General features: G+C 39.4%; 1 protein-coding gene across 16 annotated transcripts in view; it reads left to right on the top strand.

Moving 5' to 3' along the window:
• AZIN1 (antizyme inhibitor 1) overlaps positions 1-17,644 on the top strand; it is a 37,202-nt gene extending 19,558 nt beyond the window's left edge. For 5 of the 16 annotated variants that reach the window (XM_054560933.2, XM_054560937.2, XM_054560935.2 and 2 more), the window contains 11 exons: positions 203-399; positions 4,142-4,315; positions 5,049-5,221; positions 7,580-7,714; positions 8,328-8,444; positions 9,225-9,306; positions 9,706-9,780; positions 10,756-10,918; positions 14,065-14,180; positions 14,516-14,730; positions 15,323-17,644. In XM_054560933.2, the coding sequence (XP_054416908.2) occupies positions 298-399; positions 4,142-4,315; positions 5,049-5,221; positions 7,580-7,714; positions 8,328-8,444; positions 9,225-9,306; positions 9,706-9,780; positions 10,756-10,918; positions 14,065-14,180; positions 14,516-14,730; positions 15,323-15,434 (1,464 nt within the window). In that variant the 5' untranslated portion in view covers positions 203-297 and the 3' untranslated portion in view covers positions 15,435-17,644. 16 annotated transcript variants of the gene reach the window in all.
• The last annotated feature ends 8,377 nt before the right edge of the window (positions 17,645-26,021 follow it).

Genomic DNA, 26,021 nt, shown 5'->3' with positions numbered 1-26,021 from the left:
CTTTTTGGGTAAATGTATTTTAATTCATGTATTTGCTTTTTTAAGTGGGCGTTAAAGGAAATTAATAATCTGATGTTTCTGAAATTGTAAAATGATTGCATAAATTCCTCACTAAATTAGGCACTTAGCACACTTTCATTGACTCGTATACATTATGTCTATTGAAATAATACAGACTTTTATATAACTTATATTTTGACAGTTTGTTGCATATTCTAAGGACCCAGACATAGGCTTGGTGGCCCGTCTCTTGTCTTTCCTGGTTTATGACTTTCGGCTTTGTGGAATACGGCTGAGATGAAAGGATTTATTGATGATGCAGACTACTCCGTTGGCCTGTTGGATGAAGGAACAAACCTTGGAAATGTTATTGATAACTATGTTTATGAACATACCCTGGTAAGTGCCATTTCTCAAATACAGTGTTTGTCATTTTCCAAGCTCTGAAACATGAGTGCTTTTTAATTTCCAAGATGGTAATCTGATCAAAAGTACTTGGTTCATATGCTATCTGGTTTAACTTGACCTTCCTCCCCCACACCCATTCCCCTTGAGTAGTGATCCATTTTTCTTTCCAGTCCATATTATTTAAAAATCCTCCCTATGGCCCTTTACCTTCCATGCCTTTTAGCATCTGGCACCCACATATGTTCTGTGTATTCTGTTGATGTGATGCCAGCCAACCTTCTAATCAGTACATGGCTTCTTACTCACTTTTCTCAATTTTCTTTTTTTCTTTTTCTTTTTCTTTTTTTTTTTGGAGGTGAGTCTCACTCTGTCACCCAGGCTGGAGTGCAGTGGCGTGATCTTGGCTCACGTGCAACCCTCGCCTCCTGGGCTCAAGCAGTTCTCCTCTCTCAGCCTCCTGAAGTAGCTAGAGTTACAGGCGCACACCACCACACCCGGCTAATTTTTGTATTTTAGTAGAGACGAGGTTTCACCGCTGGTCTTGAATTCCTGACCTCAGGTGATCTACTACCCGCCTCAGCCACCTGAAGTGCTGGGATTACAGGCACGAGCCACCGCGCCCGGCCTCAATTCTTTTTTTTTGCTTGCTTGTTTGAGATGGATTCTTACACTGTTGCCCAAGCTGGAGTTCAGTGGCACGATCTCGGCTCACTGCGACCTCTGCCTCCTGGGTTCAAGCAGTTGATTTAGGATCCTTATGCCTCAGCCTCCCCGAGTAGCTGGGATTACAGGTGTGTGCCACCATGCCCAGCTAAGTTTTTTTTTTTTTTTTTTTTGAGATGGAGTCTCCCTCTGTAGCCCAGGCTGGAGTGCAATGGCAGTATCTCGGCTCACTGCAACCTCCGCCTCCCAGGTTCAAGCGATTCTCCTGCCTCAGCCTCCCAAGTAGCTGGGATTACAGGCGCCCGCCACCATGCCCAGCTAATTTTTTGTATTTTTAGTAGAGGTGGGGTTTCACCATGTTGGCCAGGCTGGTCTCGAACTCCTGACCCGAGGTGATCCGCCCACCTTGCCTCCCAAAGGGCTGGGATTACAGGCATGAGCCACCGCGCCTGGCCTAAGTTTTTGTATTTTTAGTAGATGGGGTTTTGCCATGTTTGCCAGGCTGGTCTTGAATGCCTGACCAACATGTGATTTGCCCACCTCGGCCTCCCAGAGTGTTGGAATTACAGGCATGAGCCACTGTGCCTGGTCTCAGTTGTATTCTTCAGTGGATATTAATTTACTTTCAGATAATTTTGGTTGTGTATGTTCATTGAGAATTTGATAATTTATCCTGAGTACTTACTCTCTACTGCTCTAGGAGTCGACTTCTACAGAATCATATACTCACTGCTACTTAAGGTGATTTTCTTTTTGTTTTCTCTTTGAGAGGAAGTTTTGCTCTTGTTGCCCAGGCTGGAGCGCAGTGGTGCGATCTCAACTCACTGCAACCTCGGCCTGCCTGGTTCAAGCGATTCTCCTGCCTTAGCCTCCCAAGTAGCTGGGATTACAGGCGCCCAGCACCAGGCCCAGCCGATTTTTGTATTTTTAGTAGAAATAACAACAAATACCATGTTGATCAGTCTGGTCTCAAACTCCTGACCTCAGGTGATCCACCCACCTTGGCCTCCCAAAGTGCTGGGATTACAGGCGTGAGCCACCGCGCCCAGCCTGGTCTTTTTTTCTTTTTTTTTTTTTCTTTCTTTTTATATTAGACTTAACTGATACAATCTTTCTTTATTGGAGAAAATTTCCTATATTCCACCAAACTTGTTAGGGAATTGTTTTCATGTTACCATTGTTCAGTAATTGAATATCCAAAATTTTCTCCTTCTCTTGACCTTAAGTCTACAGACGTGTTCATCTTCCCCTCATCCTAGCAAAAATCCCTTTGTCTTCCTCTGCCATTCAACTTGTTAAAACTTCACATATTGGTCATGAAACTTGTCATATTGGTCAACCAATTTCTGCCAAGCCATTCTTCAGTTGCCACTGGGAAGCTCCTAGTCAAATTTTGATGATCATTCTTATCACTTAACTTTATTCTTCTGACTTTTTGCAACACTTTTCGGGGGTCAGATATAATCTTTGAAATATTCCTTCCATCCCACATCTAAATTAACCCACGTTTAGTAGCATTCAATGAGCATTAGTCCTCAACCCTATTCTTTTCTGGCTCTGGGGTGACACTTCTGTGTTCTCTGAGTCATTCAGTCCACCTTTTGTTTGCCCTCTCTTATTTAACCTTGGTCTTGCCTTCATAACATCCTGGTATTCATCTCCTCCATTCCCACTATCTATCCGTCTTTGCACATATCATTATGGTGACCTCCTAACTTATTTCCCTTTTCATTGTCCTATTGTTTGCCTAAGCCTGCTTAATTTTGTTGCATATTCATTAAATACAAGGCTTCCCTGCTCCCTAAATTTGTTTTTTGTTGCCTACTGAGAATTTTCCAGACTCACATCATGGCTAAGGATAAGAAAGGAAGCTGAATACCTTGTTGTTTCATCCCATTTCTCTTGGTGGTACCCATAAATACCTTATTTTTTCCCAAATTAAATATAAACTCTGTGTCTCCGGAATACTATAGATATCATATCTTGGGAGGATGGATAACTTAATACAACTGTTAAAATTCTGCTGCACATAATGTGCGTTTTGCATTTATATCAGTTGGGCACTATATTCTAATAATGGACATTTTCAAATACTGTGAATTAAAGAGTTGAAAACAGTAACATTGTCTTCATGGATTCTCAAACAGGATTTGGATGTTGTACATCCTAAATAAGATTTTTTTGCCTGCTATCTAACACTGAGTAATATATGTTCTGTCCAACATGCATAAGTCATCTCTCTAGTCCTAGAATAGCCACAACTTTAAGGAAGATTATTCTTATTCAGGCTTATCTGATATTTGATAGACTTATGTACTTTTAAAATCTAATTTTGACATCTCCATGTACAGACTAACAACCTTGTCTTTTTAAAAATGGTTTCCTGGTTGGGCACGGTGGCTCACACCTGTAATCCCAGCACTTTGGGAGGCCTAACATGTGGGGATCACTTGAGCTCCAGGAGTTGGAGGCTGTAGTAAGCTATGATTGCACCACTGCCCTTCAGTCTGTAGCTACAGAGCAAGACCTCAACTCTGAAAAAGTAATAAAATAAGAGGTTTCCCAGTGAAGATGGTCTCTTATTTTACCATGTTGTCTTAAGGTGCAGTTTTAATGGCGATATATAGCTTGTTTTATTTAGCATTTCTGATTCTACTTACTGTATTAGGAAATTATATCCTGAACTGCCAAAGTATTTTAAACAGTGGGGGAAGCATGGGAGAAAATAGGTTCCCTTCCTTCAACTGCCAAAAAGTAAAATCAAGGCGGTTTCATTCTGACTTTTGTCACTGTAATTGATAATAGTTTTTTTTATCTCAAAGGGGAGAATATTTTATATGCTAGTGTAGCACAGCAAAAAGTAATCAAATATAAGAAGAAAGAACAAGTGTATTCAGAGTCTCTTTTAATGTTTACTAAATCTAGTTAACAAGCTTTAAATGTATTACTGTATGTAAATATATGTCTTGGCCCATATATTTGTGGAGGAAAAGAGGTGTTCTTTCGTGTTTTGATACTTGATTTTCAATGGTTTTTTGTTCATATTTGTCTTTTTTTATAACCATAATAGACAGGGAAAAATGCATTTTTTGTGGGAGATCTTGGAAAGATTGTGAAGAAACACAGTCAATGGCAGAATGTAGTGGCTCAGATAAAGCCATTCTACACAGTGAAGTGCAACTCTGCTCCAGCTGTACTTGAGATTTTGGCAGCTCTTGGAACTGGATTTGCTTGTTCCAGTAAAGTAAGTATTTTTCATTTTTTAACTAAACTGAAACATTGAATAATTTAACTTAATGTAGTTACGGCGGTTAGAGAACAAATGCAAGGAAGTTTGACTTTTGGATGGAGTTTTGAAATAATTTTTTAAGTCTGCAGCCTCATGTTGGAAAATTACAAGCTTTTCAAGTGCACCAGTGAAAGGGAAGTTTCAGTGTGATGAGCCTTTGAAACGTTTTATCTTTATTAATTGGAAACTTTGATTTGTTCCTCATTCTTAGGCTAGAGCTACTTCTAGACCAAACTACAGCAGATATCTAAACTCTGAGATTTCTTTGGTGCTTCTTTTTTGTAATGTTTAGGCCAGGAGCGATGGCTAACACCTGTAATCCCACCACTTTGAGAGGCTGAGGCGAGAGTTGCTTGAGCCAGGAGTTTAGGATCAGCCTGGGCAACATAGTGAGACCTTGTCTCACTTTTTATTTATTTATGTTTTTAAATAAAAATATTGGTTTGGCTAGGCACAGTGACTCACACCTGTACTCGTAGCACTTTGGGAGGCTGAGGCAGGAGAATCACTTGAGCAGCCCCAGAGATGGAGGTTGCATTGAGCTATGATTGTGCCACTGCACTTCAGCCTGGAATACAAAGAGTAAGACCCTGGTTTTAAAAGGGGTGGGGGTAATAGTATTAGAGGAAGCATTACCAGAATATGAACTGTGACATTATGTATTCTTAATTTAACCTCATTTTCACAGAATGAAATGGCTTTAGTGCGAGAGTTGGGTGTACCTCCAGAAAACATTATTTATATAAGTCCTTGCAAGCAAGTGTCTCAGATAAAGTATGCAGCAAAAGTTGGAGTGAATATCATGACATGTGACAACGAAATTGAATTGAAGAAAATTGCACGTAATCACCCAAATGCCAAGTAAGTATAAAACTAAGTACTTGAAAATATTACTTAGCACTTAGAGGGTTGGGTTTGTCTTTTGTCTGGGAAGAAAGGAGCATTTGTAGTAGGGCAATGATGTGTATCATAATTATAACTTATTTAAAGGGCCTCTATGGGAAACACTAGTAACATTTTATTGGCTCTCTACCTCTGATCCTTCATGTGGAATTGGGATTAAAAAAAATAAGAGCAGTTTGGGGATATGATCTTGTAATCTTCAAGGAATCCTTGATAGTTGGTGTGGTAATCAAATTAGGGCCATGGCTGTATTTTCATTATTTCTATAACTTAGTTTGATAATGTTAGGAACAGGATATACTTTGGTCAGCATTTTTTCCTGTTTAGGTGAGGATTTAATCTACCCTAGGCCATAGTTCTTGAATGGTCATCTTTACTGACAGTGTCTTCGAAGCCTAGTCCATAGATTTGGGGGGTTTTGTTTTTAAGGCTAATACTTTTATTTGTGAACATGAAGTTTAATTTTTTACTTGCACCTTCATGTATCCAGAGAATTTTTTTTTTTTTTTTTTTTTTTTTTTTTTTTTTTTTAATTAGAAAGTTTACTTTTTAAAGGCTGGGTGCAGTGGCTCACACCTGTAATCCCAACACTTTAGGAGACTGAGGCTGGTGGATCATTTAAGGTCAAGGTGGCCTGCGCCTGTAATCCCAGCTACTTGGGAAGCTGAGGCAAGAGAATCCCTTGAACCCAGGAGCCGGAGGCTGCAGTGAGCCAAGATCGAGCCGCTGCACTCCAGCCTGGGCAAAAGAGCAAGACTCCCTCATAAAAGGTTTACTTTATTAAAAGCAAAAAGATTTAAGGCAAATTTTATGTTTTCACAAACTGGTATATCAAGAGGGCTTAAGAATATACTAAAAGCATATTGAATTATGCAGTTGTTGGCTTACTTTTTAATGAGTTACGTGTGTTTCTGAAAATGAATTCTATCTGTATTTTCTTTGTATGTCCATAATTTTCATACTGACTTTAATGGTGTACTTAAGATATCCTGACAGCATTGATTACTCTGGTAAATCTTTGTGTGGATAAAAGCCTTGTTGGGAAAATTTTAGGGAACCACTTGTTTTTCTAAAAAATATTGTTCTGTGATCCTCTGAAGACAAGCTGTGATTTGTGATGTTTAGTATGTTAGATTGTGGACTGGCATCTTGTTGATGGAGCTGATTCTAACCTTAGAATAATTTTTGCTTTCATCAGTCTTGTCCTCTCATTATCAAATTAGGGCCATAGCTGTACTTTCATGGCCATATTATTAACCTTCTTAGTTTATGTAATTAATACATCCATAGGAAAACAGTTATACAAAAAGAATTTGTGTATTTTCAACTTCTAGCAGTTTGTAATTACTCAGCTCCTGAAATTAAAGAAATTTAATTAGTCTTGGTCATCTTGTCTTGGTTGTCGTGGTTTGGAAGGAAATACTAAATAGATTTGAATCAGTAGACTAGAAGGCTACTGTTTAAACACATAAAATAATTTTTTAAAAAAGCTTTCTGGGTTGGGCGCAGTAGCTCATGCCTGTAATCCCAGCACTTGGAGAGGCCGAGGCGGGTGGATCACTTGAAGTCAGGAGTTTGAGACCAGCCTGGCCAACATGGTAAAACCCTGTCTCCACTAAAAATAAAAAAAATTAGCTGGGTGTGGTGGTGCACCCTTGTATTTCCAGCTACTTTGGGAGGCTGAAGCAGGAGAATTGCTTGAACTCAGGAGGCACTCTCATGAGGCGGAGGTTGCAGTGAGCTGAAATTGCGCCACTGCACTCTAGCCTGGGCGACAGAGCGAAACTCCATCTCAGAAAAAAAATTTTAAAAATGCTTCCTATTTTTTTCCAGTTAGAAACCTGCTGGGATGTAACAATGTTAGTAGGAAGAATGTTTGCAGTAACCATGGAGGTTTAGCTAGTTAGCACGATCAAAGAAATTTGAAGACAGTTAAAGCCCTGATATTTTTATTGAAAGACAATGATGGCATTGCTATTCAATTTAGTCTTCCTAGGTGGATTTATGGACTGATGGACTTCATTTGAAAGTAATGTCGTCTTTCATTACAGAGGCCAACCAACTCTTGATGCTACAACAGAGTCTTAACTTGCTGCATTTTCCAAAATCCCATCCTTGTAAGCTTCATGCTTTAGGCCCTAATTGCTAGTTTTTTCTCTATGCAGGATTGTTTTTCATTAGGTTCACTTGATTCATCCGTCGCTGGATTTGGGAGCACTGGCAACATAATCAACACACTTCCTACAATCTTCAGGCTTCACATGTGCTGATGATGATGTAAACCAACTCTGCCCCAATCATCTCCCCTTCTCTTAGGGTCTTACTACATATTGCAACAGAAGATAATATTGGAGGTGAAGAGGGTAACATGAAGTTTGGCACTACCCTGAAGAACTGTAGGCATCTCTTGGAATGTGCTAAGGAACTTGATGTCCAAATAATTGGGGTTAAGTGAGTATTTGTTTTAAACTTTTAAAGCTGTGAACATTTTACGGTGGTAACCTGTCTTTCTGGTTATTGATTTAAGACTTCATTTGCATGAAATCTAAGATGCAATTTTTTCTAGTCTTCTAACACACATGTATGTGTTTTCTTAGTTTAGGCAAAACAACTTAAATATGCCTTGTCCCTTTTCATACTGTTTTGCAACTGTACCTCCTTCCCCACAATAAAAAGAAGAGCAAATAATATTTTGATTTGGTTAGTGCAGAGTAACTTAAATCGCCGCCTTTTAAATTAGATGGGAGGGGATTTGCTAGAATTCTTAATGAAAATAAAAGTGTCAGACTTTTTCCTCCTTTTAACGATTACTCTGGGGAACTTCAATAAATTAGACTTTGCTTTAGCCTTTTAATTTTATATGTGAGGAAACCGAGACTCCAAGAGGTTCAAAGACTTGATAATAGCCTCAGAACTAATTACAGGCATAGTAACACTAAGTCCTAGATGTTGTTTGCCAGCCCATTGCTACTTTTACTAAAGTAAAAAGGTCTTGCTTTTTCAAACACTCACAAAGATGTATTGTGTATCTTACTTTAATTTTATTATTTATTTTTTGAAATAGTATCTCATTCTGTCTCCCATGCTGGAGTGCAGTGGCACGATCACGGCTCACTGCAGCCTCAAACTCCTGGCTCAAGCAATCTTCCTGCCTTGGCCTCCCAAAGTGCTGGGATTACAGGTGTGAGCCTCTGTGCCTGGCCTTATTGTGTATCTTTCTATACTACTTTGTACATAAATAGGTGGTAGTCTTTTAAACAAAGAATGGGATCATGCTGTGACCTACACAATAGATAACATTCCATGTCAGTCTAGTTTTAAGTTTTAATTTAAGTCCACATAAAAATTAATGAAGTACTATCTCGAATAGATGAAGGGAAAAGAAGAATGGACTTTATGGGTACAGTTCTATGGATTTTAGTACTTGTGTGACCACTGCCACAATCAGGAAGTAGTCTATTGTGAAACTTCATCACATCACTAGTTATACTAGTGAATAATAGTAATACTGTTACTCAGCTTGATTAATGTTCATTTGTATTTATTTCACAACAGACACATTTTTGTATTTGGTTGGGTAAAATCGAATGTTCAATTTTATGCTCAACTGAATGTGATACGATTTGGTAGTGCTTGTTACTTCACTATATAAACATAAAAGCGCCACATATACGTAAAAGCACACCTTATTGTATAACCGTGGAACAGTACTGATAATTGACTTATTGTTGAGAATTTTTGTTTATAGAATTACAGTTTTATCTTGACATTGCCTTTTCTAAAAAGCTGGTACTGTAACTTTTGGGTAATTAGAAGCTAATGCTTCTAATACTTTAAATATTTGGTAAAGTTAATGGGGATACTTAATGGTATGAATATGATGAATGACAGTTGAAAGAAATTACAGGAGGTGTCTCTACAACTTTCTGCTCCTTTAAATTTATTATTCTATGTGTTTCAGATTTCATGTTTCAAGTGCTTGCAAAGAATCTCAAGTATATGTACATGCTCTATCTGATGCTCGATGTGTGTTTGACATGGCTGTAAGTTCTTTCTTTAAGTTATTTTGATATTTTATTTTAGCCAGGATGTTAAGTTAAAGACTAAGTATTGTTTTCTGCCTGTGTAAATTACTCTGACTACATTCAACGTGACACACACCTCATTTTTATTATATAAGCATTCAGAGCTCTGTACAGTCACACCTTTTAAGCAGGTAAAGGAGTGAAATAGTAATTTACTTGCATAAGTCTAGAAGAGAGTACAAATAAGGAGACAGCATACCTAACATTGAATAATCTGTTTCTATCAGTAAAAAACCAAGAATTTGCTGTACTGAAGATCAGAACAGATACTTACCTCCCTAGGAGGGGGTTTTTAAAATGTTCTCATATCCATTACAATTTGGAAAAGCATTTAAATATTTTTTTTTCCATCTCTAGGGAGAAATTGGCTTTACGATGAACATGTTAGACATTGGTGGAGGATTCACGGGAACTGAATTTCAATTGGAAGAGGTAAACTTTTCAGTAGATGACATAACAGAATAATTGCTTTCTTTGTTACTTAAGTGGTGGATGTGTAGAGCAGGATTTTTACAGTGGCAGAAACTAAAACCTGTAACATCTCTTTAAAATTATGTTCTTAGAAAAGGAATAGGCAGTTAGTAGACCTAGCTAACTTTGAAAAGTTTGATAGAATTCTTTGAACATTATCATAAAACATTTTCTATTTCAGTTGTGTTTCTGTACTTAATGGCACAAATGATTTAATACTTAGAAAACTTCACTGCTACCTTTTTTTTTTTTTTTTTTTTTTCCTAAAGTCTTCCTGTGTTGCCCAGGCTGGAGTGGAGCCCACTATTATAGCTCAATTATAGCTCACTACAGCTTCCAACTCCTGGGCTCAAGCAATCCTCCCGCTTCAGCCTTCCAAGTAGCTGGGACTTTAAAAAAAAAAAAAAAATGAGTCTTTCTATATTGCCCAGGCTGGTCTCGGAACTCCTGGCCTCAAATGATCCTCCTGTCCCCAAGTGATCCTCCTGCCCCAGCCTCCCAAAGTTTTGGGGTTACAGGCGTGAACCACCACTCCCAGCCAACTTTAGCACTTAGGCCAGATACACGTCACAACTGTTTCTCACCTTCCTGCTCTGCCCTCCTTCCTTCTGTGATATCTAGAAACTATGATTTGAAAATTTTGCTTCTGTTTTTAGTGATCAAGTATAGAAAAAATGACTTAAACAAGAACAAATACTTACTTGTTATTAGAGCTATCTATTTTTAAAATTAATGCCATTCTGATAGTTACAAAATAAACTGACTTGAAAGCATGCCTAATTAATTGCTTGGAGATAATTACGAAGTTGATAAGGTTCATGGTCTATGATTGGAACTGCTTCATTTTCCTAGAAAATTTTGTTAATATCAATCTCTGAATATTGCGAATTATCTAATCCAATATTGAAACCATACTGTGGCATTTAAAATCCATAGGTTAATCATGTTATCAGCCCTCTGTTGGATGTCTACTTTCCTGAAGGATCTGGTGTTAAGATAATTTCAGAACCCGGAAGCTACTATGTGTCTTCTGCATTTACACTCGCAGTTAATATCATAGCAAAGAAAGTTGTTGAAAATGATAAATTTCCCTCTGGAGGTAAGTTATAAAGTTTATAGTTTTATTTTTGTTGGTAGATAATTGCAGTTAGTCTGGAAATGAGCAGATGGTCATGAAGTTGTAGGTGGTTTTCAGCTTTTAAAAATCTTAAAGCTGAACGGGCATGGTGGCTCACGCCTATACCCAGCACTTTGGAGGTGGAGCCGGGTGGATCACGAGGTCAGGAGTTCGAGACCAGTCTGGCCAATATGGTGGAAACCCCATCTCTACTAAAAATATAAAACTTAGCCGGTCGTGGTGGCGCACACCTGTAATCCCGGCTACTCGGGAGGCTGAGGCAGAAAAATCGCTTGAATCCGGGAGGCGGAGGTTGCAGTGAGCCAAGATTGTGCCACTGAACTCCAGCCTGGGTGACAAGAGTGAGACTCTGTCTCAAAAAAAAAAAAAAAAAAAATCTTAAAGCCAAGGTCCCATTCCATAAGACTTCCAAATCCAACTTTCTTGGTACTGATGTTTAGATACGTGTGTTTTAGATAAATGTCTAGCAGATGATTGATTCTCATCCATTATTCAGAACTACTTTTATTGTGATCTCTTCTGTTCTTCTTACCGCACATGCGTCACAGGGAGGCTGTGTTTTCACACTTTCTCACATAAGGGCCACAGAGAGTCCTTGTAATCTAACTCAAGTCAAACCAACAAAAAGGCACTAGACAGTCCCATCTTGTTGGCTAGTATTATTGTAGGAAATACTGTTTTACATTAACAAGATTTTTTTTTTTGGCTGTGGACTAATCCACAGCCCATAGGAAAATTGTCCATTTCCCCAATGTTGTCTTTTTTTTACAGCTTTGTTTTTCCTTGTTTAGAATCCAGTCCAGGACCACATTGAATTTGTCATTTCTCCTTGAATCTAAATAAATTTTCTCAGCTCATTACTTTGTATTTTTTAACTTTGACATTTTTGAAGAGTAGAAATTTCATAGCTGATCCTTAGTTTGGGTTTGTTTGATGATTCCTCATGATTATATTTTTTAGGCTATGCATTTGGGGCATGAAGTCCACTAAAGTGTTAGTCTGTTCTTCTCACTTCATCATGTTAGGAGGCACATGATAGTACCCAATTCTAATATTGATGATGCTAGGTGTTTTTTCTTGTTGATTTGTTGCCCAGGCTGGAGTACAGTGGCTCCATCAGGGCTCATTGCAGTCTCTACCTCCCGGCTTAAGCCGTCCTCCCACCTTCAACCTCTTGCATAGCTGGGACTACAGGCGTATGCCACCATGCCTGGCTAGGTTTTTTTCTATTTTTATTTTGTAGAGGGTTTCGTTGTGTTTCCCAGGCTGGTCTCAAACTCCTGAGCTCAAGTGATCCACCTGCCTCAGCCTCCCAAAGTGCTGGGATTACAAGCTTGAGTCAATGCACCTGGCCTTGTGATTTTTTTTTTTTTTTTTTTTTTTTAAGACTGTTTTGCTCTTGTTGCCCAGGCTGGAATGCAGTGGCATGATTTCAGCTCACTGCAGCCTCCGTCTCCTGGGTTCAAGCAATTCTGCTTCAGCCTCCCAAGTAGCTGGGATTACAGGTGTGTGCCACCACACCCAGCTAGATTTTTTTTTTTTTTTAATTTAAATGCTAGTTTTGAGCACTTGTTTAAGGTTGTGTCAGGCAGATTTCTCTCCATTGTGAACTGGCAAGTTTAAATTAGAGACTGTGTAAACTACCTGTTTTTAACCAGATTTTCACCCCATTAGTTTTAGCATCTATTGGTGAATTTCTAACTTCATTATTGTTTATATTAGTTGGCCTTTACTTAAAGAATATCTTTTCCTTCCCTCCTGTTTATTTATGAGTTTAGACTCATAGATCTTTATTCAATAGGTTTATATAATCTATTACTCTCATTTTTCCCTTGACATGTCTCCATTATTCTCAGAGCAATTCTTTATTTTTTGGTGTATCAAGATGTTCCAGGCTCATTTTAACCTTTAAGCCTCAGTCCTGTAATCAATTGTTTCTCCAAGGAGCCTTGGTTTGTTTTCGTGGAGAGTGATATTTTAAAAGCCTGAAAATGAGTATTGGTTGTGCTAAGAGTAGAATAGCTGTGAGTAGAATGGGTGTTTTCAGAGGTTTCAAAGTGAGGTGAGAGGATCTATTGATTCCTGAAGCTCAAGGCTGTGGTGACCTGTGGTCACGCCACTGCACTCTAGCCTGAGTAACAGTGAGGCCCTGTCTCCACACACACACACACACACACACACACACACTCACACACAGAGAGAGAGATTCCCACTGGCAGTGTATACATGTGAGCTCTGGTTGCTCCTCCCACTCTCTGATGTTTTGTAGTGTCAGTCTTTAAGTTGATCCAGTCAGTAGGTTGGTGGTAATGGTAGCCCATTGTGGTTTTAATTTGCGTTTACCTGATGATTAACGATGTAGAGCACTGTTTTCTTTTTCTTTTTCTTTTTTTTTTTTTTTTTTTTTTGAGACAGGGTTTTTGCTCTGTCATCCAGGCTGGAGTGAGTGGCACAATCTCAACTTTTATTTTTAATTCCACATTCAAACACATATTTAGTTCCTTGTGCATATATTGCCTTCCTCTTGCTGATTTGAAAAGAAACTAAAAAGTGTTTTTCCTTGCTGCTTGATTTCCTCTTTTTTTGAAACAGCAACTATCAGAAAGGCTTCTAGAATCTTAATACTTTTTTCTTTTTTTTTTGAGACAGGGTCTCATTCTGTCACTCAGGCTGGAGTGCAGTAGCACAATCTTGGCTCACTGTCTCACTGTCTTACTGTAACCTCCGCCTCCCGGATTCAAGGGATTCTAGTGCCTCAGCCTCCCAAGTAGCTGTGATTACAGGCATGCACCACCACACCTGGCTAATTTCTGTATTTTTAGTAGAGATGGAGTTTTGCCGTGTTGTTCAGGCTGATCTTGAACTCCTGACCTCAAGTGATCCTCCCACCTCAGCCTCACAAAGTGCTGGGATTACAGGCATGAGCCACCGCATCCAGCCCTAGAGCACTTTTTTCTTGTGCTCATTGTTTATCTTCCTTTGTGAAATGCGTGCTCTATGTGTCTTTTTAAGTTTAAATAGTTTGAGAAATGTGAAAATTACATTAATTTGTTTTATATAAGCCATTTTATTAAAAATTCATTTTCCCCTTTCCTGTTTTATTCCAGTAGAAAAAACCGGAAGTGATGAACCAGCCTTCATGTATTATATGAATGATGGTGTTTATGGTTCTTTTGCAAGTAAACTGTCTGAGGACTTAAATACCATTCCAGAGGTTCACAAGGCAAGTTTTATCAGAAATATCAAAACCTATTTGGCATTTTATAAGCTGAGCTGTTACTTTTAAGATGCTTCCCAGTTTTCTGAAAAACATTTTAGAATGGGGAAAAATGTCCTTTTTGAGGATTTGCGTTCTTCTGCTGGAGTCCCTTTTTTAGTTTGTTGCCTTTACGTGGAGTTAATGGTACCACTGAGGCTTAAGGAGCACCCTGCCCTTGGCTCTAAGCCTTTTTTCCGTGAGCACATTGGATCTGAGACAGTGAAAAATACTTATCTACTCACAAATTCAATACCTGCATAAGTATGAGTAAAAATTAAATTGTAAAACTTTTCCTACAGAAATACAAGGAAGATGAGCCTCTGTTTACAAGCAGCCTTTGGGGTCCATCCTGTGATGAGCTTGATCAAATTGTGGAAAGCTGTCTTCTTCCTGAGCTGAATGTGGGAGATTGGCTTATCTTTGATAACATGGGAGCAGATTCTTTCCATGAACCATCTGCTTTTAATGATTTTCAGAGGCCAGCCATTTATTACATGATGTCATTCAGTGATTGGTAAGGTGATTTTACTTTAAGGCAGATGGGATATTTGAACTGTCCTTTTAGACTTGCTAATAAGTTTTAATTCTGTAATGAATGCTAAACTTAGAAGTACAGTTATGTATTGCCTATACAGTGTAGTTGCTTAATGATGGGAATTTGTTCTGACAAATGCAACATTAGGTGATTGTATGATGGCATAACTTACTACATAATCTAGGCCATGTGGTATATTGCTCCTAGGCTACAAACCTATACAGCATGTTACTCTGTTTAATACTGTTGGCAGTTGCAATGCAGTGGCGTTTGTGTATCTTAAGATACTTAAACATAGAAAGGATAATACATTGTGCTATGATATGATTTCTGTGATGTAACGAGGTGATAGGACTTTTTAAACTTCACTGTAATTTTATGGTATACCACAGTCATATGTGTAGTCTTTGACCAAAACATCACTCTGCAGTGCATGACTATAATAGAAAAATGATGATATTTTAAAGGTTTTTGGAAGACTAGTTATAAACCTGTTTTATTATCCATTTGTTATGGGATTACGTGGTTTTTGGGCTTAAATTGGGAATTTAGCTGATTTTTTTCTATGTAGGTATGAGATGCAAGATGCTGGAATTACTTCAGACTCAATGATGAAGAACTTCTTCTTTGTGCCTTCTTGCATTCAGCTGAGCCAAGAAGACAGCTTTTCCGCTGAAGCTTAAACAGGCATTAACGCTTCTTTAGATCTGAAGTTGCAGATTAAGCTTGTCTGGTCAACATTCCAGTGTGGAAAAATAATTTAAACAATCTTATTCTTTTAATTCTTTTGGCAACAAAAACTATTAGTAATAGCTATTTGGGACCAGACAAAATCAGCTTTCATCTATAATTCATTGGGGATAATGGGAGATTTAGATAATGTATCCAGATTTAAACCTACCAGTTTGTCCTACCCCTTAAGCGTTTAAAATAAAATATGCAACAAAATGGATGACTTAGTGGAGATGGAAGCCCATTAATTGGGTTCCCCATTAAATCGTTTACATACAAGAACACAGTTTTTATACTAAGGATTTGTGTTTAAAGTCTTGTAAAGTTCATGTCTTTCACCCTATATCAAATGTTAGCAGAAGACCAGTGTGACTTCATTAGATAACGTTTAGTGTATTTAGAATGTGTAAATTTGTGCTTTGAACTGTAGTTTAATAAATGTAAAATTGCATCATAGTATTTGTTGACCTAATGTAACCCTTGTATGATTGCAATAAAATTTTGTGTAGATTTTACTGTTTTTTTCAGGCTAAAACTTTGGGAAAGGGGCTAGCTAGCAAAGGTAGTTTTGAAATAGATGTGTATATGGACTGTTTTGAAGGGTTTTTTTCTTTATAGCCCAGTTAAGTTTTGTTTGGCTCAGTGCATTTTTCATTTATTTAATTAGTAATTTAAGTAAAGTGTTTGGTAAATCATTGTGAAGTTCAGATTCATTATGGAGAGTTGATGTGCAGTAAGCATGATGTTTAACAATTTTAACACCAAAAATGTTAATCCTGCATAAATCAATTGTAATAATAAATAGGTGTTTCTGTATAGATAGAATGCATAGAGTACCTTAGTAAATCTTTGAATCACAATCTTTTGGCTGAAATGGAAGATTCTGTTAAATACTTTGAATAAACTTGGGGGGAGGGAAATAAAATTGCAGAAAACTGCAGAGCACTAAAACTTAAAGAAGGGCTACATCTTTATCCAGAAACCTGTTGCTCTTTTGCACGGAATGTTTAAATTCAGAGTTGGGATGGGGGTTGGGGTGAAGCACACTTATTATCTTCAGTTGCAGTGATTTCAAATTTAGGATTTTTTGTTGTTGGTTTGAACTGTCCCCTTAGTTTCTTGTTATTTCCAATTTGTTCTGCTTAGTCATTACTTTTAATTCTTTTCTTACTAAAATTTTATGGTGATTGGGGGAAGGGAGTTAGCATCACTAACCTGACAGTTGTTGCCAGGAATTTGCTTTGTTTACTGCTAGTATATTAGAAATCCTAGATCTCAGAATCACAATAGTAATAAACAACAGGGATCATTTTTTCCTAACTTACTCTATGTTCAGGTGTGGAATTTCTGTCTCCCAAGAGGAAATGTGACTTCACTTTGGTGCCAATGGACAGAAAATTCTACCTGTGCTACATAGGAGAAGTTTGGAATGCACTTCATAGCTGGTTTTTACACCTTGATTTCGAGGTGGAAAGAAATTGATCATGAATCTCCAATAAATTTAAATCTCTTAAAACCAGTAGGTGCTTAATATTTTTTGATTTAATTAATGCCCATTTGAATCTCATGGGTTCTATTAAAATATATATATATAGGACCCTAATCCATTGCCATCAAATTGCCCTTGGACTTTTTCCAAGGTATATTATGGGGTTTTATGCAAAATTCCAAGCTACCATGTAACTTTTTTTTAACCATTTAACAAGGAGGGGGAACTGTTTCCTACCTTCTTTACATGTGCATTGTTGTGGTCCAGAAATGCCAAACCTTTTTAAAGATGGTGCAACTTTGAGTCCTTGGCTTGACTATACAGGCCTTGAACTTCATGGCATATCAACTTTGCCATATCTGCAGGAGAGCTGTTCTATATGAAACAGCTCAGAGTTGCAAATATCACATGTGAATGATACGGTAACTTTTAAGAAATGTCTGTATTGTATTTGAAGACTGTTTGCCATAAATCTGAAATTTGAACCTATGTATTTCAATTTGGTATGCTAAAAAGTTCTGAATTAATGTAAATTTTTTTGTTGTAATATTGTAATCTCAGTTCAAAAGTTAACTGAAAATATAAAACCCAATGATTTCTATATAGTAAATTGAACTGTAAAGGTAACTTGTGTGTGATTCTGAATACACAGATAAATGTTTTTATTCCTCATGTTTTGCTTTGGCTTCTATCTGAAATAGAGGTAAAATTTTACATATCAGCTTTATGTATATTAACAATCTTGCTTTATTAGAAAGTAAATTGATTCTGCTAAAAAATGCTGGAAGTTATGTATAGAACAGTGAAATTTTGGTAAAGTCCAGTATATATGTGAGCACTGTTTCCAGGACAACCTTTTCTGACACTTCAGTTCACTAGCCTCCTAACAATTTTAAACCCGGACTAAATGAATAGATTGACAAATTAAGCTAGATTTATTCAAGTAAATATGGGCATTAATACCATTAAATGGAAATACTGGGTTAGAGAAGCCACACATTGCTTAATTCCTTTTTCTTCTTGTCTTTTAGAGTATATATTTTAGTTTGCTAACCTGTCTTGGCCTTAAGAAGTCTTCTGAACTCTGCTGAAATGAAAAGCATCATCTCTTTGTTCTTTGAACACTTTAGTTAACTGGGTGGCTTAATATTTTGGGGAGTAACTTTAAATTTAAAGATTTACTTAATTATTCAGGCAATGCACTACTATAGGATGGTAGTTAAAGGTGTAGACCTTGCCTCCAGTCTGCTTGACTCAAATCCTGCCTCTGCCATTTACTGTCTGTATGAACATAGGCTAGGCACCTAACCCTTTTGTGCTTCGGTTTTCCCAGATGGAAAATCGTCGTAAGGCCAGGCACAGTGGTTTATGCTCGTAAATCCCAGCACTTTGGAAGGTCGAGGTGAGAGGATTGCTTGAGCTCAGGAGTTTGAGACTAGCCTGGGCAATGTAGGGAGACCCCTGTCTCTCCAAAAAAATTCAAAATTAGCTGGTAGTCCCACCTACTCAAAAGGCCAAGGTGGGAGGATTGCTTGGTCCCAAGAGGTGGAGGCTGCAGTGAGCTGCGATCGCACCACTGCACTCCAGCCTGAGCAACAAAGTAAGACCCTATCTCTAATAAGAAAGAAAATGATGCTAGTAAAAGTAGCAGCTTCATAAGGTTATAAGGATGTAACAGTTACAAGGTGCTTAGAGCTGGCTGGCACACAGGCCTCAATAAACGACCCTTATTACCTATTAGATTGATTATACTGATTTGGACAAGTTGCTCTGGGCCTTGGTTTCTTGTCTGTAGGATGAAGACACTAGAACTTAACCTTACCAGGCCTTGAAAGTGCCTGGCACATGGATGCAAATGGCAGATAGTGCCAGTGGTTGATAGCTTGGTATTAAGATCTCTTTAGCATGTACTTGACCATTCTCTTTTGTCCTTGTAAGTTGGACTTTTGGTTGGGCATCAGAGAAGGTTTTGTATTGCTGCCTTTTAGCTGATTTAATTTTAGTGTAACCTTATAGTGTCATCTTAAAGCACAGGCCGGGCACAGTGGCTCACTCCTGTAATCCCAACACTTCGGGAGGCCGGGGCAAGCAGATCACCTGAGGTCAGGAGTTTGAGACCAGCCTGGCCAACGTGGTGAAACGCCATCTCTACTAAAAATACAAAAATTAGCCAGGCATGGTGGCGCACACCTGTGCCAGCTACTCGAGGCCGAGGCAGGAGAATTGCTTGAACCTGGGAGGCAGAAGTTGCAGTGAGTGGAGATTGCACCACTGCACTCCAGTCTGGGTGACAGAGCAAGACTCCATCTCAAAAAAAGAAAAGAAACACAGTAATAGTAGAAACTTAAATTGGCAGGAATCAAAACGTAAAACAAAAATTAGTCTTCCACATTTGAGTTGTGAGTAAATCCTATGAATCGCATCCATCCTGAGAGGAAAAAGGTGTGGTGCAAGTAATTACGGCAGCAGGTTTTCATAATGAGGATAAACCTGGCCTAGGAACAAGAAACGAACTAGTTCTGGTCTTGACTGGCATTTGCATTAAGTTAAAGCTAACCTGAGAAGTCTCAGTTCCTACTCAGACATCCGGAGAAACTTTTCTCTTTGCATACAGATGGCCTGTACTACACATATCTTCTAAATCATAGTGCATGTCTTCACCCAGAAAGGAGTGGAACACAAACCACCTAGACTCAAAGGGCAATGTGACTTTAGTGTTACACAGTTGAAGATTTTGTTTTATTTATTGGAAACAGACTGTAAAAAGTTTTTTTTAATGGCAATTTGTACAAAGCTTAATCTACACAACATGCTTCATTTTTTGTGGTCTTGGGGTACTAAATGGAGAGAAAAAACATCTTTCATACGCCTGAACTCCTTTACCTATATATGTAATTGTCATCAGCTTTAAAAGCAATTCCATTGTTAAGTGGTCTTTCAAACCCTGATTCTACCATGATACTGCTTATGTCTGTCAAAACCCTTTGCAGTTGATTTGTTGATGGCCTGAGAAGATTAGCACTGGATCAGTTATGGGCAACTAAAGAGTTAAGTATCTGCTATTGAGTGACAGATGAAGTGATTGCACATTGGCAGTAGAGCAAAGGGGTTGTGTAGATGTGCTAAAGACACTGCAATATCTTATTTAGATTATTTTTAACCCCAGAGTCCAGCTAACCTTTATTTGTAAATAATGGTGCCCAACTTCATCTGGTGTGTACCTGTGCCTACAACTTTGTCCCCATTCGGTTTTTAGCAGCAATATGCAGAGGAGGGGACACTTGGCTGAAGTTTAAGAATTTTAGTTCTGTGATTGATTGGTTTTCTCCCATCTATTTTGTTTCTCAAATTGCTCTGCTTTCACCAGGTATGGTGGGGTGGAGGATTCTCAGCTCTATTCCAAGCCTTCTGTCTTCCACTTAGGCAATTTTAAACTTCTGAGCCAAGGTTGCAACAATATGTTTTATAACTAAGAATGTTCTTTTTTCCCTTCATCACCTTGGTCCCCTTTCCTCCAGCTCTGGACAGTCTAAATTGTCTTGTTTTTGTTTTTGTTTTGAGACAGGGTCTCACTCTCGGCTCACTGTAACCTCCGCCTCGCCTCTCGGGTTCAAGTGATTCTCGTGCCTCAGCCTCCCAAGTAGCTGGGATTACAGATGCACCAGGTGGTGCACCATGCCTGTCTGATTTTTGTATTTTTATTAGAGACAGGGTTTCACCATGTTGACCAGGCTGGTCTCAAACTCCTGACCTCAGGTGATCCGCCTGCCTTGCCCTCCCAAAGTGCTGAGATTACAGACGTGAGCCACTGTGCCCTGCCTAAATTGTCTTGTTTTATAATCTCTAAATCTTATGATTCTAAGCATTCCCTGTATCTGAGTGGGGACTAAAGAGCCAACAGGCAGCTCCGAGTGCATGAGTGCAGTTTGTCGACTGAAAAAATGATCTGTCCCAGCTGATTAGTTAGGGAACTTCGTATGACATATGATTGGTTAGGGAACTTTTTATGCCATTATGTCAAGGTCTTAGCTGATTCTCAATCAATTTGTATCGTGCCTGAAGGGTGATAGACCGTCTACCAGCATTCTAGAACCCAGCAGGGTGAGGGTTGGGCCTCTGCTTTCAGTGTAACACACCCCTGCCATCCCAGAGACTGGGCTACCTTTTCTAGAGAATGAACAAATGAGGGAGGGCTGTTGCCCAACTGCAGTGTAGGGAAAAGGATCTGGGATTTGAGTGGTTAAACAGATTCGTCCAATCCTTATTTTGCCCCCACCTCCAGGAGTGTGGACTGCTGCCAAGTCCTGCACTTTTTTTTTTTTTGGTTATGTTTTGTTTTTTTAATTTCTGAGGTTTTTTTTGTCCCCACTGCTGGCCTTGGGATTCCATTTCCTGAAGCTGCTAAATTATAAACTAATCTGTCCATTTTCTAGCTTTCATTTTTTTTTTTTTAATCTCTCGATTTCTCCATCCTGGTGAGTTTTGCTCCTTTTAAATGCCCTTTTAGTTAGGGAAGGAACAAGGATAGGTATTCATTTCCAATCTACCAGTGATTATGTGCCCCTCAATATGTACCACATGCATAAACCTAATTGTCAAAACAAGGGCCTTTTAGATTTTTGGAGACAATCCAAACTCTCCATCTGCCTCTTGGAACTAAATTTGGGTGGAATTTTAAAGGTACTCTGGTATCCGCACAAGGTAATAAGAATAATACATGAAGTTTTATACCTTTTGTGGATTGATGGTACAGGTAACCAACAACCCTTTACCATAGTGATATACAGAAATAGAGTTTTAATTTCTGCATTTAAGTGTGTGTGTGTGTGTTTGTGTGACGGAATCTCGCTCTGTCGCCCAGGCTGGAGTCCAGTGGCACGATTTTGGCTCACTGCAAGCTCTGCCTCCTGGGTTCACACCATTCTCCTGCCTCAGCCTCCCGAGTAGCTGGTACTACAGGCGCCCACCACCACGCCCGGCTAATTTTTTGTATTTTTAGTAGAGACGGGGTTTCACCGTGTTAGCCAGGATGGTCTCAATCTCCTGACCTTGTGATCCGCCCGTCTTGGCCTCCCAAAGTGCTGGGATTGTAGGCGTGAGCCACCTCGCCCAGCCTATCTTGTTTTTTAAACTTAATGAGTTGGGATGCTTTTAACTTGTAACTTAGGTAATAGTCTTTGAAACATATATATTCTGTGCTTTTAAATTTTTATTTAAACAGTTTCTTTCACCAGGCTAGAGGGCAGTGGCGCCATCTCTGCTCACTGCAACCTTTGCCTCCCGGGTTCAAGCAATTCTGTCAGCCTCCTGAGTAGCCAGGATTAAAGGTGTGTGCCACCACACCCAGCTAATTTTTCTATTTTTGTTTTTTTAGTAGAGAAGTTTTGCCCGGCCATGCACTCCAGCCTGGGTGACAGAGCAAGACTCCGTCTCAAAAAAAAAAAAAAAAAAAAAAAAAAAGTTTTGCCATGTTTGGCCAGGCTGGTCTTGAGCTCGTGGCCTCAAGTGATAACAAACGTAAGCCACTGTGCCCCGCCTACTCTGTGGTGTTTTTATGTCACAACAAACCTGTCTCAATGCACTCAAGGCGTCTTCTGTATGTTTAGTGCCCAGTAATGCCTTTCAGATTTCATTACTTCATGATTTAAACCTAACCTTCCATATTGTTAGATTATTAACAGAAATGAAGTGAGAGCATTTTCAAAGTTTGGTTTTCTCCTTTCCTAATTCTACGATTCTGCTGGAGGCAAGAATATAAACAACACTTTAAAAGCTTGCTAGAGGCGGGAAGAGAACTTCAGTGATACCCAAAGAAAGACTGTATGTATATATGTATGTACATATGTATTTTGAGACGGAATTTTGCTCTTGTTGCCCAGGCTGGAGTGCAATGGTGCGATCTCGGCTCACTGCAACCTCCACCTCCTGGGTTTGAGTGATTCTCCTGCCTCAGCCTCCGGAGTAGCTGGAATTACAGGCATGCGCCACCACACCTGGCTAATGTGTTTTTAGTAGAGACAGGATTTCTTCATATTGGTCAGGCTGGTCTCGAACTCCCGACCTCAGGTGATCTGCCTGCCTCGACCTCCCAAAGTGCTGGGATAACAGGCGTGAGCCACCGCGCCCGACATACATCATTTTTAAATGTTAAAAAAGGGTTTAGGTAACATTAGCTGCATATTGCCCCAAATGACTGAGGATTTGGGACCAATGTATAGGAGGTCAGTCAGGGAAGGGAATAGTAGTGCAGAGCTTATGAGAAGTTCACATTGAGGAGGAAAATGGTGCTGTCCTTTCCAATTGGCATGATGCTACCACTCCCTCCCTTTTATGTATTGCTATAACTTGACATATGCTTTCCTAAAAATCACTATGTGAAATTGTACAAATTGAAAAAATGGGGTTCAGGCACAGCACTCAAACTTTGTCAGTGCAACATTACAAAACTGATAGAAACTAATTAAAAATGGAGTACAGTTTGCACACGTTAAATGGTAAAGAAATACACAAATATTACAATCAATGTAGCACTTTACCTTGAAGACCCACAGTTTGAGGAAGAGTGGAAGGGTTGCAGCTTGTGAATTGTCAGATGGTAGGGTGTCTTGGTTCACTTTGTGTTGCTATAGCACAATACCACAGACTGGGTAATGTATATAAAGGAACTTATTTCTTACCGTTCTGGAGGCTGAGAAGTCTGAGGCTGATGGGCCCACATCTGGTGAGGGCCCTCTTGTGTCATCCCATGGTGGAAAGCAGAAGGGCAAGAGAGCAAGATGGGGACCAAGCCCACTCGCACAATAACTGACCCACTCCTGAGATAATGACATTAATCTACTGATGAGGGCAGAGCCCTCGTGACATATTCACCCCTTAATGAGCCCACCTCTCAACACCGTTGCAATGGGGATTAAGTTTCCCAGAGTAACAATGGGTTATACTACTAATAACTTAGTTCCGACCTTTAGTTCCGCCTGTAAATTTCATAAGGGGAATAGAGTTGCTGGTAATGAAGTGTTGAGTAAAATCCTTGCTTTGAATCTCTCAGTTCCTAGGCCTTTATTCATTCAAGGTAGAAACTAATCGTTGGCTTTTCTTGTGTATATAACCTCAAGCTAAGACATGGGAAAAGCAGGTCTTTATATACATCTTTTAAGTAGAAAGTGAAGAGATCTTTTAGGAAAAACAGGTATTACAGGAGTGAAGCAGTAGGTGTGGCAAGGTTACCAATGTCAAGCCTTTCAGGGGGTCAAATAATAAGTATCTCTTGATATGCCTTATCTATATGACCCAAATCTTTTAGATATTTCAAGGTTTGACCTTAAATCTTTATGTTCTTACACTTATGGCCACAGGCCCAGGATGGGTAATGGGTGATAAGAAACTGAACTGATGTTGACCTCTTTAAAAAGCAGAGGACTCCTATTTCCTTAACTGTAAGCCCTGTGCTGTACCATGGCACCAATGAGAAGACCAACATTACTGTAATTGTATAATAATAGCAGCAAGGAAGTTCCATTGCCCAGCTAGGGGACTGCAGGATCATGCAACCATTGCAACACTGTTTCTGGCACTGTTCAAGGGCTTTGGTTAGTAACCCGTTTAGTCTTCTAAATGAACTCAATCTTCAGAACCATCCTATGAGATAGAGACTCATGGCCCCATTTTACAGACCTTAAGAAGGTCATACAGGCCAGGCGGGGTGGCTCACACCTTATAATCCCAGCACTTTGGGAGGCCAAGGTGGGCAGGTTACTTGAGCCCAGGAATTTGAGACAGCCTAGGCAATATGGTGAAACCCATCTCTATGTTAAATAAAAATATTTAATATATTTTTTTAATTTTTGTTTTTTGAGACGGAGTTTCACTCTTGTTGCCCAGGCTGGAGTGCAATGATGTGACCTCAGCTCACTGCAACCTCCACCTCCTGGATTCAAGCAGCTATCTTGCCTCAGCCTCCCAAGTAGCTGGGATTACAGGTGTGTGCCACCACGTCCAGCTAATTTTTGTATTTTTAGTAGAGATGAGGTTTCACCATGTTGGCCAGGCTAGTCTCGAATTCCTGACCTCAGGTGATCCACCCGCCTCGGCCTTCCAAAATGCTGGGATTACAGGTGTGAGCCACCACGCCTGGCCTTAAAATATTTTAAAATAAAATTTAAAATTGTTATAGATAGCTAGGAGTAAGTGGTAGAGTTAGGACTGTAGCCCGGCAGGCTGGCTCTGGATCCGGTCTCTTCCCCACGATCCTACAGTACATCACTCAGATTTCACCCACATTTTGAATTGCCTATAGGAAGTTCCATTCAGATAGAAAAGCCAGACACAAAACATTCTGTGAGGCTCTGTTTCTTCAGTACTTTTAAAATTTTTGTTCACTGTTATTTTCAAATTTAAAAACTCTACAAACCTGAAAAGACTGATCAACTCCACAGTTATCATTAATCATGTAGTATTGTGCGTGTAACTGCTGAAGCTGTCATTTTTACCACTTCCACAAGAACTACTGGCACCATCTAGGGTTTGTATGGGAGTTCTGGAGCTGGGATGGCCCTTCAGAGTTGAACCAAACTGAGACAGGACAGCTGGGACTTTATCCCAGCATTAGCCAGTCATTGGCTACAGGCCACTCCTTTCAAGGAGGCATAACCTTGGGCAAGCCGTCCCTGTGGCAGAGGCTAGTTCCCAGTGATGAACACAGTTATATGCTGATCTCCAGTGAAGAATGCAGCCATGAGCTACAACTGCGAGTCTGCAGCAGCTGACAGTGCCGGTAGCAAAGGAATGGCTACACGGGCCCTGCACGTGCAACTGTGGTGCCATTTTCCAATCATTAAAAGAAAAAGGCTGGGAGGCCGGGTGCCCATAATCCCAGCACTTTTAGGCTGAGGTGGGAGGAACGCTTCAGCTCAGGATTTCAAGGCTGCAGTGAGCTCTGATGGCACCACTGCACTACAGCCTGGGCTACAGAGGGAGACCGTGTCTCAAAAAAAAGGTAAAAATTTTAAAAAAGCTATGCCACATTGTCTGCTTAAGAAGGTCAGAACCA

The sequence above is a fragment of the Pongo abelii genome, chromosome 7, assembly GCF_028885655.2.
Source record: "Pongo abelii isolate AG06213 chromosome 7, NHGRI_mPonAbe1-v2.0_pri, whole genome shotgun sequence".
Lineage (NCBI taxonomy): Eukaryota > Metazoa > Chordata > Mammalia > Primates > Hominidae > Pongo > Pongo abelii.
Note: the sequence above shows the minus strand (reverse complement) of the source record. Positions and strands in the feature narration are given on the sequence as shown.